This window comes from Plasmodium cynomolgi, chromosome 13, assembly GCF_000321355.1.
Source record: "Plasmodium cynomolgi strain B DNA, chromosome 13, whole genome shotgun sequence".
NCBI lineage: Eukaryota > Apicomplexa > Aconoidasida > Haemosporida > Plasmodiidae > Plasmodium > Plasmodium cynomolgi.
The window spans coordinates 567771-583211 of record NC_020406.1 but is presented as its reverse complement, the minus strand read 5'-3'; the positions used below and the strand labels follow the sequence as shown (position 1 = coordinate 583211).

At 44.2% G+C, this 15441-nt stretch overlaps 4 protein-coding genes across 4 annotated transcripts; 3 read left to right on the top strand and 1 right to left on the bottom strand.

Moving 5' to 3' along the window:
• Nucleotides 1-642: 642 nt before the first annotated feature.
• Nucleotides 643-3438, top strand: PCYB_132260 (translocon component PTEX150; the record flags this gene model as incomplete). Its single annotated transcript, XM_004224250.1, has 2 exons — nucleotides 643-1030; nucleotides 1070-3438. 2 exons carry the CDS (start codon nucleotides 643-645, stop codon nucleotides 3436-3438), a joined length of 2757 nt encoding a protein of 918 aa, XP_004224298.1.
• A 1383-nt stretch (nucleotides 3439-4821) lies between these two features.
• On the top strand, nucleotides 4822-8158 carry PCYB_132250 (hypothetical protein; the record flags this gene model as incomplete). The annotated part of the gene is made up of 3 exons (XM_004224249.1): nucleotides 4822-4863; nucleotides 5441-5737; nucleotides 6458-8158. 3 exons carry the CDS (start codon nucleotides 4822-4824, stop codon nucleotides 8156-8158), a joined length of 2040 nt encoding a protein of 679 aa, XP_004224297.1.
• A 289-nt stretch (nucleotides 8159-8447) lies between these two features.
• Nucleotides 8448-10193, top strand: PCYB_132240 (hypothetical protein; the record flags this gene model as incomplete). Its single annotated transcript, XM_004224248.1, has 2 exons — nucleotides 8448-8474; nucleotides 8862-10193. 2 exons carry the CDS (start codon nucleotides 8448-8450, stop codon nucleotides 10191-10193), a joined length of 1359 nt encoding a protein of 452 aa, XP_004224296.1.
• Nucleotides 10194-10938: 745 nt separating this feature from the next.
• On the bottom strand, nucleotides 10939-14747 carry PCYB_132230 (cGMP-dependent protein kinase; the record flags this gene model as incomplete). The annotated part of the gene is made up of 5 exons (XM_004224247.1): nucleotides 10939-12795; nucleotides 13116-13546; nucleotides 13761-13935; nucleotides 14071-14140; nucleotides 14716-14747. 5 exons carry the CDS (start codon nucleotides 14745-14747, stop codon nucleotides 10939-10941), a joined length of 2565 nt encoding a protein of 854 aa, XP_004224295.1.
• Between the last annotated feature and the right edge of the window lie 694 nt (nucleotides 14748-15441).

Below are 15441 nucleotides of genomic sequence, written 5' to 3'. Positions count from 1 at the left end.
GAAGGAAGAAAACGCGCATACAAGTATGCACACCTACGTATGCGTGCGTGTGCTCACTTACAAATGAACGATTTGCGAGGTTAACATAAAATTACACAAATGGAGAGAAAAAAAAAAGTTCATATATTTTTTTAATCCTATTCATTTTAATTTAATTTTTTTTAGATTTTATGTGATTAGTTTTTTTTTTTTATTTTATAAACGCTTCTATGTTCAATTTTATGAAGAGGTGAGAGTTGTTGATTTAAGTTTATGTTTTAAACGAAACACACAACCGAGAGGTGGCTCTGCGAGCACAGAATTTGGCTCGTCATTTTGGTCCCCCTTTCCCTACATATATGTAGTGTACGCACATGTAGAATACTTTTCTGTAGCACACCTTTGTGCGCCTCTACGCAGTGTACAGTGCGCAGCGTGTACTGCTTTTGTTTGTCGCCGCGTGCCACTTCGAAGCGACACCTGCGCATGTGACTTTATGTGCTTGTGCCTGCAGCGAGTGTAACGCCTCAGCCGCTGGGTAAAGAAGCTCCCACGAGTAACACCACCCCCCACTACCCCCTTCTATCACATACTTTGGCAAACCGCGCCTCTACACCATCCATCCACACACACACACACACACATACACACATCCTAGCCAAGATGAGACTTATCACATTAGGATTCATCTTCCTGTCAACCTCCTTCCACTATTCCCACGTGTTTGCTGCGAATAGCAACCGAAATTTGAACATTAAGCCTACCAGTCATAAGTCAGGGAAAAATGATAAGGCAAACGGAGCTGGTAGCATGGCCAACAAGGGCAGTGCTCAACATGGAGTGAACGGAACGACGGGTATATCAAATGGCAATTCGAATGGCAAAAAGGGTTCAGCGACCACCTCTGCTGCAGCAGGACACGCATCCCCAGGTGCATCTGGAGGAACGGTCACACCAGGAATGAACCCTAATTTAGAGGAAATGATGAAACCACTGAATGAAATGTTTAAAGGAAATGGAGAAGGATTAAATATAGAAAATATTATGAACAGTGAAATGTTTCATAATTTTTTTAATTCTCTCATGGGAGGTAATCCAAATGGTGGTGCTAACAGTGGACAGGAAAATTTATTTAAAGATATGATTAGCGCGATGAATGCAATGGGAGGAGGTGCTCCCGGTGCAGCTGGTGGTGCCAACCCCATGAATGCGAACAACGTACCGAATATCTCTATATCCCCAGAACAGATGAACCAAATAAACGAATTGAAAGACAAACTAGAGAATGTCCTAAAAAATGCAGGCGTAGATGTAGAACAGCTGAAGGAAAATATGCAAAATGAAAATATCATGCAGAATAAAGATGCGTTTAAGGACCTGTTGGCTAACTTACCAATGAACCCAGCTATGATGCAAAATATGATGGGAGGCAAGGATGGAAATATGCTCAATATGGATCACAACCAAATGATGGATATGCTTAACCAGATGGGTCAAGGTAAAATGAATATGAAGGACTTTGGAATGAAGGATATCGGAATGAAGGATATCGGAATGACTGATTTTATGAACCCATCCCATGGGAACCATCAGGATACTGAAAGTGCCAGTAGGGGAAAGGCTTACGTAACGAACTCGAGTAATAATGACATAAACTTTGCTGATAAATTAAACGCATTTGAGGATAGCAATGGACAACCTGAAAGAATGTTCAATCTTTATGGAATGAACGATGACGATGGGGTTATAGATGACGGTATGAGTGACTCCGTAGGGAAAAATGACACACTGGACGTGAATGGAGCAAACGTGAACAGAAATTTATCTGATGGAGATTCCGCAAAAGAAGATTCAGATGAATCACAGGCAAACTCCACGTATAATAATTCTACATCTGCTGTCTCGAATAAAAACAATCATGAAAGCGGAAGTACGAACGAGGTAGAATCGAATGAGGAAGAATTAATCACGTCATCTGGAAATAAGGGAGATGTAAATAAATTGGCAGCCAACAGTGGGTATAATAATAATAACCCCCTTCTTGATTTGAACAATTTGAAGAAAGATGTCAATGCTGCCCAGTATGGAAAGGACAACGTAGGAGACAGATCAAATGGAGGAAACACAAATGGAGGGAACACAAATGGAGGGAACACAAATGAAGGAAATAACAACAAAGTGATCAAAAAACGTGTCGGAGGAAAGAAAAAAAAAAAGATGAGAAAAAAGAATCCAGGACAAATTCCATTCAAAATGGAAACGTTGCAAAAGTTAGTAAAAGAATATACCAACACTTCCAATCAGAAAATTATGGAACAAATTATAAAAAAGTATGTCTCCCTGAATAATCAAAGCAATAGAGATAATAACGATGAAGACGATGACGAAGAAGATGTAGAAGATGAAAAAAGCGCTAAGGAAAAAAATTCCGAAAAGGAGGAAGAACTGAATATGAACGAATTCAGTGTTAAAGATATTAAGAAGCTAATTTCGGAAGGTATTTTAACATATGAAGATTTGACGGAGGAAGAATTAAAAAAGCTAGCCAAACCAGATGATATGTTTTACGAATTGTCTCCCTATGCAAATGAGGAGAAGGACCTCTCATTAAATGAAACTTCTGGTGTATCAAACGAACAACTTAATGCATTTTTGAGAAAAAATGGATCCTACCATATGAGTTACGATTCCAAAGCGATCGATTACTTGAAACAGAAGAAGGCAGAAAAGAAAGAAGAAGAACAGGAGGATGATAGTTTCTACGATGCATACAAACAGATTAAAAATTCTTATGAAGGTATTCCCTCCAATTATTACCATGATGCTCCTCAACTCATTGGAGATAACTATGTGTTCACATCTGTGTATGATAAGAAGAAAGAGTTAATAGATTTCCTTAAACGAAGCCATGGTATTACCGACGAAAGTGATAGCAGTAGTGGAAAGGATAAAGGAAACTCTGCAGAAGGTAGCACATACAAATCAAAGTATTACGATAAGTACATGAAAAAATTAAGTGAGTACAGAAGAAGGGAAGCATTTAAAATTTTGAAGAAAAGAAGAGCACAGGAAAAAAAATTACAGAAAAAAAAAGAAATGCAAAATAATACCAATAACGAAGTAGACTACTCTGAATATTTTAAAAAAAACGGTTTTATCAACAGCAGCAACGGAACAGTTAAAACGTTTTCCAAGGACCAACTGGACAACATGGTGAAACACTTTAATAACGGCGGAGAGGATTTTTTCAGTAGCTCTGGTGCTGGTGCAGATGTGGGTGTAAACCATTCCGGTATCAGCGGAGGTGGTCAGTATATGTCCTCTAGTGGAAGTAGTAACCCCGGGGGCTATGTGACCTTCGATGGGCAGAACGTCGTCGGGTCGAATGACAATGAGGAGGAAGAGTCCAACGAGGACTTCCTGAACGAGGACGATGACAACGCGGATGACGATGTCTGAGGAGGTGTGGCGCCATGTTGATGTGTGATGGTACGGCGGTACAGCGGTGCGACGGTACGGCGGTACAGCGGTGCGACGGTACGGCGGTACAGCGGTGCGACGGTACAGCGGTACAGCGATGCGACGGTGCGATGGTACGACGGTGCGACGGCACGGTGTGGGCGCCAAAGCCATTTCATTTACAGTGCCACTTTCGTAGGCCGCGCCCAGCTTGAAAATTAGAAAGTACAAAAGGTTTGGGAAGAGGAGCAGGAGGAGGAACAAAGAGGAACAACAGTACGCCTCCCTACCCTTTCCTTAGCAGCGGTGCGAGGCGCCGTGGCGTTGACACAGTCGGCAGCCTAACTTCGCGAGCCTCATAAAAAAGGACCCACACAAGACGAGAGAACACGGGACAGTACAGCGCAGGAAGAGACAGTACAGCACAGGACGAGACATGACGAGACAAAACCGCACTGCGCTTTCCCCCCATCACTTTTATGAGCTTTTATCTGTTCAGTTGCACCCCCGCCAATACCTTCCCCCCTTAAGCGCGAACTGGATAAGTAGCCAACTGGATAAATGGCTAACTGGATAAGTAGCTAACTGGCTAACTAGCTAATTCACTCATTTTCTCTCCCCCCCCCGTTGCGTTTCCCCATTCGCACATACAAATTAAAGATTTCTCATATGATGTAAATTTCCTTAATTAATTTTACCAAAATTTCATTTTATTTGCCCCCTGTTGACACATATGAGTTTTCACTTTTCACTTCTGCCCAGTGTAGTTGCGGAACGATTCGCATCCACATCGTTGCAGAGTCTATACGACCATGTATATTTTTTTTTTTCTTCTTTTCCCTTCTTTTAATATGTGATTTTACGTAATTTTTTTCCTCATTTTTCCAATTTTTCCAATTTTTTTTTTTTGCTTCTGCTTTCCAATTCAGTACGTATATATAATTGTATATATGTTGGTACACGTATGTATGTTTATATATATGATTATGTATCCATTTGATTATTTAAGAAAAAGGAAAATATTTATAAAAAATGCCCTTATTTATTCCTCTTCATGTAATTGCGCTTTTTATGTAAGGGTAAAAGAATGCAGTGAAGTTATAAAAAGAAAAAAATTATTTTTTTTTTTTTTTTTTAAATTTTTTTTTAATTAAATTTTTCGGCCTTCCGACCGCGGGGTTTGAAGTACCCCTCTGGGGAAGGAAACTCCCCATTTGGGGTAGTAAACCCCCCCTCCCCGAAAAATTATGCACAACTGATGGTCATTATAACATATACCCCCCATGTGTTATAGAGTATATAGTTAGCCATTTCTTGTCGACGTTGTCATTTTGAGCATCTCCCAAGGGGTCGAATTGGCACAGGGAGAGGTTGTTCCCCAAAATGACGTTCCTAGGGTTGACCTATTTTAACAACATTCAGTGGGTGAGAAGAAAAAAAAATTAAGCCCATGTCGTAGTGCATTTCTCCACACAGCGTTGCGCATTTATAGGTGGGCCCCTCACCGTGGTGAAAAAAAAAAGAAAAGAGAAACCGAAATCGAAACCGAAATCGAAACCGAAATCGAAACCGAAACGGAAAATATTCGTGACACGTTACGGTAGCCGTACCTACCCAGAGTTAAAATCGCGCGAGGGTAAGTCGCGTTCATCAGGCTGGAAGCGCAGAAAATAAAGCCGCTATGGCGATCGGAAAAGTCATCAGCGATAGTGCATGTGCCAAGCAATGGGCGCACATCTACGTTGAGAAAGAAATACATATTAGGGTAAACGACCTTTTAAATCGCATAGTGTATGGCAGAAATAGGGGAGTATGTCTCCAGGGGAGGAGGGAGGGGCCTCATTGTACAGATCGGGTCCGCACCACAGATGACTCAAATGGCAAAGCCACTTCGATATGGAAGTGCTATGATAAGATAGCAGTGGATCTGTTAAAGGAATATGTCAGGGCATTTCACAGGGGGTGGAAAAAAAAAAACTGCCGTCTGATGGTTTGTTGCCAGGGAGAAGAACTACCCAATGGAGAGAAAACGGTGGAAGGGAAAGAACAAAGAGTAAAGGACACAACCGAGTGTGCGAATGTCAGAAGCTTGGACAAAGATGGAAATCCTCCTCCCATGGTCCAGTTAACCCAACATACGGACACATCAAATTTAAGAAAAAAACAGACAAATAGGCACCACCTTCGAGATAATTCAAACAGAAAAATCAACAGGACCGTCAGTTTGAACCAGCTACAGTATTTATGGCTCAAACACACCAAGGTTATATTTAAGCTGCTAATTGGAAGCAATCTGAGGGTAGAAGAAAAAAGAAATTTTGAGATGACCACCACAGTGCTGGTTGTACTGAAAAGGACACTCAGGGCTATGCCTCGGGATTGTCGAGAGCATGGGAGTACCAGAGTCGATACTCTCCTTTGTTGGACATACCTTCTGTCCAAAGTCAACATGGTAGATAAGGAGCTCATCACACAGATGTGCCATTTGTTTCAAAACCAGCTGAAGACACTCAGTTCGATAAATAAATTCTACCTCCTCAGTTGCATGAGCAGTTTTCATTTTTTGTCTAAGAGATTTCTACGAGTTGGAAATTACCTGCAGCGTTATTTTTATAATTTGTTGAGGATGCAGTTGGGGGGGCCCTTGCAGGAAGGCGGCGTCAACGTTTCCATCCACCGTCATGTGGAGCACTCACAGGGGGGGGGCGAACCGGCCGCCACATTAGCCGCTACTCCAGCCGCTACTCCAACCGCCACACCAGCCGCTACTCCAGCCGCTACTCCAACCGCCACACCAGCCGCTACTCCAGCCGCTACTCCAACCGCCACACCAGCCGCTACTCCAGCCGCCACACCTGGCGCCCACCCGAGTTGCTGCGCCAGCGAACTGTGCCAAGTCCTATTCAAGCAGAAGAAACACCTGACCCATTTAGACAGGACCATTTTGAAAAACGTGCTGAACGGGGAAGTGAACAAATATGGAAAAGTAACTCCCCCCTTCTTTAAGCTCATTGTTAAGTTAGGAGACCGAGAATTGCAGCGATTTTTATTTGACCGTATAATGAAGCACGTGGAATTGTATGACCAGGTGGAGCTGAACAACGTATTGGGCAGCTTCGTCAAAGGGGAGGGGATGCGAAAGAAGCGGCAAGGGAAGCTAGACATGGGGGGGGAGATACATAACGCAGTGGAGCAGGATGAAAAGTTTTTCACCCTCGCGCAGATTTTACTTGAAGCAGATTTGCACACTATGAACCTGAAGCATGTGTCCTACTTGTACGTGTACATAAATAGATTGTTGAAGAAGGAGTTAAGGAGGATCACGCGTGGGCACAAGGAAAAGGCTAAGCAGGAGGAGGGTGACTGGGTGTGCCACGTAGGCCCCCTAGAGGGGGGGGCCCAAACGAGTTACAGCCAAAATGGGCACACGAAAGTGGAACAGAAAGGGGAACAAAAAGCGGAACAGAAAGCTGAACAAGGAAAGGACACCAATCCTTTTCAGCCGCTTGAACAAATCTGCGAAGCGGAAAATTATCATGAAGGCGGCCTGCACGGGCGGGATATTTCCCTCATCAACCAAGTGAACGAAAAAATTATTCTCACTTTAGAAAAAAAAAAGTACTACATAAAAATGAACAACATAGTAACCCTAATCTATAACACATGTCCGATCATTTCTCCAAAGCAAGTTGCCTTTTTAGAAACCTGTTTTGCTCAGTTAGTGGAGGAAAATTACTTAATGTTTAATTTAGCGAAAGTGTATCGTTCGCTGTATGATCGCTTTGTGCATAGCGGCATGAGCAAATCTGCAGGGTGCGGAATCGGTGCAAGTAGGGTAGAGTGCAGAATCGGTGCAAGTAGGGCAGAGTGCGCAATCGGTGCAAGCGGGGCAGAGTGCTTGAACCGCTGGAGTATCGCCAAGGGTGAGGGTGCAGACTGGACACTTGCAGTTAGGTCGCAGCATGAAGAAAAAATGGAGAAAATTTTTAGCTACCTGAAGGAAAGGTATTACCTAAAGAGGGAACAGGACTTGGGGGACATCAGCACGTGCACCATCCTGTTAAACGTTTGTCAGAAATTTTTGCTAGAGTTGCTTGTTTACTCCTTTCACAGATCGCAGGGGTGGGGGCAATCACCGGGGCAGGGGCAGCTTAGGTGTGGAGGCGCGGCGGCGGTGCTCGACCTCGTCCAGCACATTTACACACACCTGCACTTTGTGATTGTGAGCACCCGGGGGGGGCTACAAGAAAAGGGAGTCAAAGGTGACAGTGATGGTGATGGAGATGGAGATGGCGGTGGCGATGGCGGTGGCGATGGCGGTGCCTATGACGGTGACGATGAAGGGGAGCGCCGCCCCCTCCGCCGCAACCAGTTCGAGCTTGCGCTGCTCTACGGGCATAACATCGTGAGAGACATGGGCGTGTACGTGGACTCGGTGGAGCGCGCCTTTTGGTTCTGGGGCAGCGGTGAAGACGGCATAACAGTTGGTCACCTCAACACTGCACCACATGGGCTTAACCAAATCAACAGCTCAGGTGGGAAATCTATGCCCAGGGGAATTACCCCCAATGCAGTCCCCCAGCACAGCTACCAGGATTTAGAGAATAATCCAATCGACATACAAAAGGTTCTTCCCCTGATGCACTACGTGAGTTATGTGTGCTCTTGTATTCGTGAACGGATGAGCAAAGGTGAAGGAGAGAAAGCATGTAGAAAGTGAAGTCGGGAGTGGCCTCACCGGTTCATCACCAGTGCGTTCACAAAATAGAAAACAACATAATTTGTGTATACAGCTGTGGAGATGCGTTGTGTGGAATGTCGGAGTGAAGGCGTTCCATTCTGTGTGCAGAAGGGGGAAGCAGGCGGCGATGCAACAGGGGTAGGAACTCAACGGCGTATATGTGCAGCGGGCGCAGTTCTGCATGCCCCTGTTGCATCGCCGGCCGTTTGCGCCATAACGGTATGCTCGCCAAATTATCCTTCTTCGAAAAAGCACACTTTTGCAAAACATGATCGAGTTCAAATTTGTGCATCGTGTTTGCTAAGTGGGTCATTTTTATTCGCATATATTTTGCTCATGTGTAGTTTTTTTTTTTTTTTTTTTTGTAAGGCGAACGGTTTTTCTATCCTTTAGCAAACGTGAGTATAGCACCCCTTCCCTTCGCCCCCCAACTAACCAAGGGGATTACTTACTTCTCCTTTGTGATGAAAATGGCTACACAAGCGGGGGAACTCTCGCTTGTGAAGAGAAATATGAACAGGGGGATAAAGCGAAGATAAAAAAAAAAGAAGGAGCGAGGTAGGTAGGGAGGGAGCTCCTCGTGGGCAGAGTGGTAGTCCTTTTTTATAAAGGCAACGTAAGAGAAGTGACAACACCCCACGCAGGGGTAACTGTAGGATTATTGTTGTTCCCCCCGGAATAGTTTACGAACATGGGGAAGGGAGCGGGAAAGGATAAGGGCAGCTCCTCCATCAGTGTGTGGAAAAAGGACCTCGGGCCGAATCTGGGGGATGTGTTTCTAAGAACCAGCTTAGAGGGCGCAAAAAATGGGGAGGGGAGCAGACCAGTGGGCCTCCACCCCAACGGGGTGATCAACCGCGGAAGTCCCCCCGCTGGTGGCAGTGGTGGTAGTAGTGGTGGTAGCAGCACATGTAGCACCACCTGTGGCGGAAGTGCCCCCCCCGTGGAGGGCGGAGAAAGAAGGGTGAGCCTCAAATTTACCAACTTCGCATGCAGAGACGAATTCATATTCGACGCAAACATAACGTGCTTCCCAAACTACATGCACAAGTCATCCCTAAACATAAAAAAAAAAATAGACATCTCCGATCTTATCATTGAAGTGAGAGACGCCCGATTGCCCTTTACCAGCACGAACGACTTCATCATGGAGAGTATAGAAAAAAAAAACAAGGACAAAAAAAGAATCATTATCTTAAACAAAGCCGATTTAATCCCCAAGAAAGTAGCCCTAAGTGCAAAAAGCATAATTGAAGAAAAAACAAAAAATATGTGCCTATTGACATCAGCCAAATTCAATAAAAGCATCTCTAAAATTAGGGACCTGTGTAGAGATATGAAGCCCCAATTTAGGAGTCTCGGATTATTTACCTTGTTAGTGGGATTACCCAACGTTGGCAAGTCCAGCATCATCAACTCCTTTAAAGATGTAACGCATAACTTAGCCAAGTATGGACACAAGAATAACAAAATAGCCTTCGAAGTGAATAGGAAGAAGGCCAAAACGAACGTCATTGCAGGGACTACTCAGATGATCGACACGTATAAGGTTTCAAACAACCCCCTGCTCTACTTTATCGACACACCGGGGATTTATTTACCCAAAATGGAAGACAAAGAAATTAGCCTCAAGTTATGTGCCATAGGAAATGCCCTCGATTACAAGTACGACCACATGTATGTAGGAGATTATATTTTGTACACTCTAAATAAGAGGATGAACTTCAACTATGTTAAGATGATTGGCTTGGACGAACCAACCAATGACATTCGCTTCGTCTGCAATGTCATAGCGACTAAACTGAATCTCTGTAGGAATTATAAGTACCTTGACATGAATGGTGGTTGTCGTTATTTTATTGATATGTTTCGCTTGGGCCTGTTTGGGCGTATTTGCCTGGATAATGTGCCTCGCTCCACTGAAGACTTCGTCACCTACTTTGACTTCAACTCCGCGGAACCCCTCGCCGTGGACGCCAGCGCAGGCCCCGCGCCATTCCGCGGCCTGCTCTAGAGTGGAGCGCAGCAGTCACAAAGGGGAGTGATCTCTGGCGGAGCAACCAATCAGGGGCGCGGCCTATCGGCCCACCAGGCAGGCCACTCGCCTCCTCCCGCATCCATTGCTCACCCGCCCCATTTTACCTTTTTTTTTTCGTTTTTTCCCTCCCCTCGTTAACTGGCAAAACCGCCACCCGGCAGAACCGCCACCCGGCCAAACCGCCTCTCAGCCAAACCGCCTCTCAGCCAAACCGCCTCTCAGCCAACCGCGCTGCACAAAAAAAAATACAAAATGCCGAAGCGGTTCGAAGGTCCAAGTTGCACACCCTTCGTTATGTGAACAAAAAAAAGGAAAAAGGAAAAGAAAAAGAAAAAGTGCGAGACGCAGAGGGGCTGCAGAGGGGCTGCAAAAATGTGGGACTCCTTTTATGCACAAATACGTACGCACGCGCGGGTGCGTCCGAAAAAGGGAGAGAAAAAAAAGAAAAAAAAAGGGCCTCAAAATCGTTTATAAGTCTTCCCATTTTTTGACGCACCGTCGTGGAAGACAACCGCTGCGCTCAGTTAGGTGCAATGGGCGTTAACCCTCAGCTACCGCTGCTTCTCCAACGCTGCTTCTCCAGCGCTGCTGCCCCAACGCTGCTGCCCCAACGCTGCTTCTCCAACGCTGCTGCCCCAACGCTGCTACCCCAACGCTGCTACCCCAACGCTGCTACCCCAACGCTGCTGCCCCAACGCTGCTGCCCTCCTGCGGGGGCCCCTCAAAAGTCCACATCCCAGCTGTCATCCCCGTCGAGGGGCTCGCCCGCGGCCAGCGCGTCCTCCTCCTCGATCTGCTTAATGTCGATATCCTCGGCGTATGTCTCTCCCTTGGACACCAGCGGAGGCTCCAGCAAACGACCCGCCAACTTATCCCAATTGAAATTGCCAAAAAACGCATGCTCTTTTATATCTTTGAACCCATTTATGGAACATCCAATTCGTCCCTGAGGCAGTCTACACAGCAGTCTCTTAATCAAATTTATGCTGTCCTGATCTGATACATACTCAGGGAATGTTAGCTGCCCTGTTAGAATATCCCTAAATATTTCTAGCTGATCCTCTTGGTCATTACCAAATGGGAGAGGGCCACAAATAAATTCGTACAAACAGACTCCTAGTGCCCATATATCCACAGTGCACCCATATCCTTTCCCCAAAATTACTTCCGGTGCCATGTAGTGAGGAGTACCAACAAGAGTGTACGCCCTCTCCTGTATTTTCTTTGCACAACCAAAATCGATCAGTTTTACATACCCCTGTTTATCTAGAAGAATATTTTCTGGCTTCAAATCTCGATACACGATATTCCTCTCATGTAAATATTCTATGGCTAGAATTATGGACCCCAAGTAAAACTGTGCCTGAGGTTTGGAGAGTAAACCTAATTTGCGTATGGCATCATATAGCTCCCCTCCAGTAACTAGCTCGGTTAAAAAGTAAAAGCATTTTGAGTCTTTAAATGTTCTCACAAGTCTGATTATAAATGGGTGATCATTTTCTGCAGTTATTTCTCTCTCCAATTTGATATTATTCTGTTGATTTAGACTGATGATACTTTTTTTGCTAACACATTTTAGAGCATATCTAATTTTTGTCGGTTTATGGTGCACTAACTTAACGGTTCCGAATGTACCTCTCCCTATAATTCTTTCAGTCTCCAATTCATCCATCTCGACCTTTGTGTCTTGCATCTTGATTCGCTCCTCCAAGTGAGTTAACATAGGTCCCTGGATGATTTGCAAGAATACACTTTTATCTACAAACCAGCACTCAACATTGGTTGCCTTACTGATGATAGATGCTGTTCTGGGTTCATCATATAGAAGAGCCCTCTCCCCAAAGTAATCATTTTTCCCTAATGTTCGTAGTCTTTTTCCATTTTTTGTTACTTCTACTTCCCCATTTTTTATAATATAGAATCTTGAACCCATTTCTCCTTCCTGAATTATATAATCCCCTTCTTCATATCTCGTTGTCCTAAACGCTTCGATAAGTAAATTGCATTGCTTCTCACTTAGGTACCTAAAAATGTACATTTTTTTAATGATACTTTTTTTGTTGTTATGATCTATCGATGCATCTATGTTGTTATCTCCTAGACAGTCAGCCAAACAAGATTCTGTAATCAAAGCAATTTTACAAATATCTAGCGATTTTATCGTATGTCTAAATTTCTGCTTCTGATTCAAAACGTATTGATCACCGAAGGATTTTCCTCTTGTAAGTATCCCTATAGATTTATCATCTAGAAATAATTCCACCTTGCCTTCTAACACAATGATGTACTTAACCGACTTAACCTTATCCTTGTGGAGGATGTGATAATTCGCTGGATAATCCCTAACAATGGCTGTGTCTGCTAAATCGTTTAGTTGCTCTGCACTGAATTGTTTAAATATTTCGCTCTGTTGTAATGCCTCCGTCATGATGTTTCGAAATAGGACTACTTGAAGATTACCCAGCACTATATTTAGCAGCTTTCTACATATCGATGCGCATGCCGTGGGTTCTTTCGCTATGATGGTGGCACTTCTTGGTTCGTCATACAACAGAGCTCGTTCTCCGAAGTAGGACCCCTGAGAGGTAGACCCAATATTGGGAAAAATGGAAGAAAAAAAAAAAAAAAAAAAACGAATTTGCGCTCCATATTTGGGAAGTGTTCAGCGGGGTGGTCATCGCTGCGAATTGCGGGCCAACCCGTGGAGGACAAAATTCGAATGGGTGCGCATCGATGTGAGCTAAATGTTGTGGCGAACGGGGAAGGACCCCCCGCGTAACCGCGTAACCGCATCGACGCGGCGAAGGGGGCACACCTCTATGTGTGCACATGCAGAGGCATGCACCTCGCTTGCGCGCGCGGGCACCCCCCTGACGGGACCTCACGCAGTTATATTACTTTGTTAAGTACTCTTATTTCTTTATCGTTAATAAAAACTGTGGCTTTACCTTCCTTCAGTATAAACAACACATCGCCATAATCGCCCTGCTTGACAATTACCTCTCCTGGTTTGAAAGTCTGAATAACGCATGCATTCGTGATCATATTTTTCTGTGCTTCCGTTAGCATATCGAATACGGTCACGGAGTCGATGAAGCTCCTATTTTCGTTAAAATTTCGATTAGACAGTTGCTTTAGTGTTGCTCTGAATGTACTCCTCTGCACCCCCCACAGCGTCCCGTCCGTCTCAGCCCTGATCGTTGCGCTCCTCTGAGTATTATGGATTAGGGCTGCTTCTCCGAAGGAGCTCCCCTTCCCCATGCTCTTCACCTTCTTATCATTCACGTACACGTCGAACTTGCCGCTGTTTATAATGAAGAAGTAAGATCCTTCGCGCGAGAGCGAGGGGTGTGTATGTGTGTGTGTGTAGTGGTGGTGCGTACTGGTGGTGCGTACTGGTGGTGTGTACTGGTGGTGGTGTGTATAGGGGTATCAAGTAGGCCACGTCCAACGTTTACGCAGACGCAAAGAAAATGCAAAAAAAAAAAAAAACCCAAAACGTACACATTCACGGGCGTGTACTGAATGCACTAGCGGCGGTACCTTTCTCCCCCTGTTTTATCACCAGGTCTCCACTCTTGAAAACAAAAAACTGCATGTAATTAGACAGGGTCAATATTTCATTGTCGTTCAACGTGCTACAAACGAGATTATTTTTGAGCGAGGCCTTTATCATCTCGATGTCTTCTGAAAGTTTTTCCCTCAGTTGGAGGTGATCCTGATGGGTTGGCCAGCAAAAAAAAAAAAAAAGGAAAACATTTGGCTCAAAAAAAAAAAAAAATTGCGAAACGACCAAGCTGAGAACAGTTCAGAATTCTGCCATGAACGGACTCCGCTCTGTGGAACACCGTACCTCCATCAAAGTGTCTTCCCCCGAAAATTCGTCATTTGAAAAAATGGCCTTCTTCTTATTCCGTTCATTGCTGAAATGTGGGTGGGAGTTGGCAAGGCGTGCACGCATGTATTTTCCACGAATGTATTTTTCGCTCACGTAGAGGGGAAGCACACCATAACTTGGCAGGCGAAAGCAAGCCGAGCAAACTAAATCGCGCTGATGGTGACGAACCACCGCATCATTTTTGAGCACGCAGATAAGTAGAATAAGAAAGTGAAAAGGCAAAAGAGACGAGGTGTGCAACGAACTGCTGAATATTACTCCTAAGAGAGGTTGCACAACTGGCGCTGTGCACACAGGTTAGCATGTGTGCGTATCTAAGCGCGTTTGTCTGGTAGCATTTTTCTCTTCCACCCCGTTCGGTTCGACTAATTGGATGAGCACGGGCACACGCATTTTCACCGCTAGTCTACTAACTGCTCTTGGAGCGCAAGCACAAAATGAGCAATGTGTAAAAACTGACGGGTGTGCATACCAACTTTTTTCACACAAATGAAGGCAATCGAAAAAACAAACCGGTTTGTTTCTTCTGCGATGTAGCACAGAATGCGTTCGCATAGACACGCACGCATGCATACATGAACATTCTTTTTCCACACTTACCCTTTTTTTGGAACATCGTCATTTTCATCCATTTTTTCTTCTTATTCCCTTAATTTCCTGCGTACTTTCCGTTTACGGCCTTTTCAAAATGTGTAAAAAGTGTATTCATGACAAGTGATCTTTTTACAAATTTAAAAATGTGGACGATGAAGGCGAAACGAACTGAGTGAGGTACACATTTTTGAAAAACTGAAATGATAGGCAATTCGGAAACAAAAAAAAAAAAAAAAAAAAAATAAAAATTATAAAAAAAACACTGACTAAATNNAAGTATAACGGAAAAAAAAAAAATTCACAGCAGAAAGGTATGATAACAAAAATTGTTAAAATGAAAAAGTTTATTGGGATGAATAAACGAGTGGCATTTTTATCATGTTCATTTTGCGCTCGTTTTGCTTCGCCTTCGCTTAGTTTACATGTGTGCCCCCCCGAATGCGTCACTAACAAAAGCTGTTCCCTCGCAAGCAGCTGTCACTTAAGCGCTACTGCAACTCACCCCAATTCGCCCCTTCCTTGGCATTTATTTTTGGGAAGCGTAATGGACCGCCATTTTGTTTTGAAGCACAGCTATAATGGGATGGGCAAAGTGGAAGAATGCACAGCATTGGTTTTAACACATCCTAAAAGGGGAGAGCTAAGTTTCCTCATTTTGTTTTTCCCGTGTGCACTACTGAATGATGCTATGTGGTTCTTTTAATTATCACACGGAATTGCATTAAATTGCAT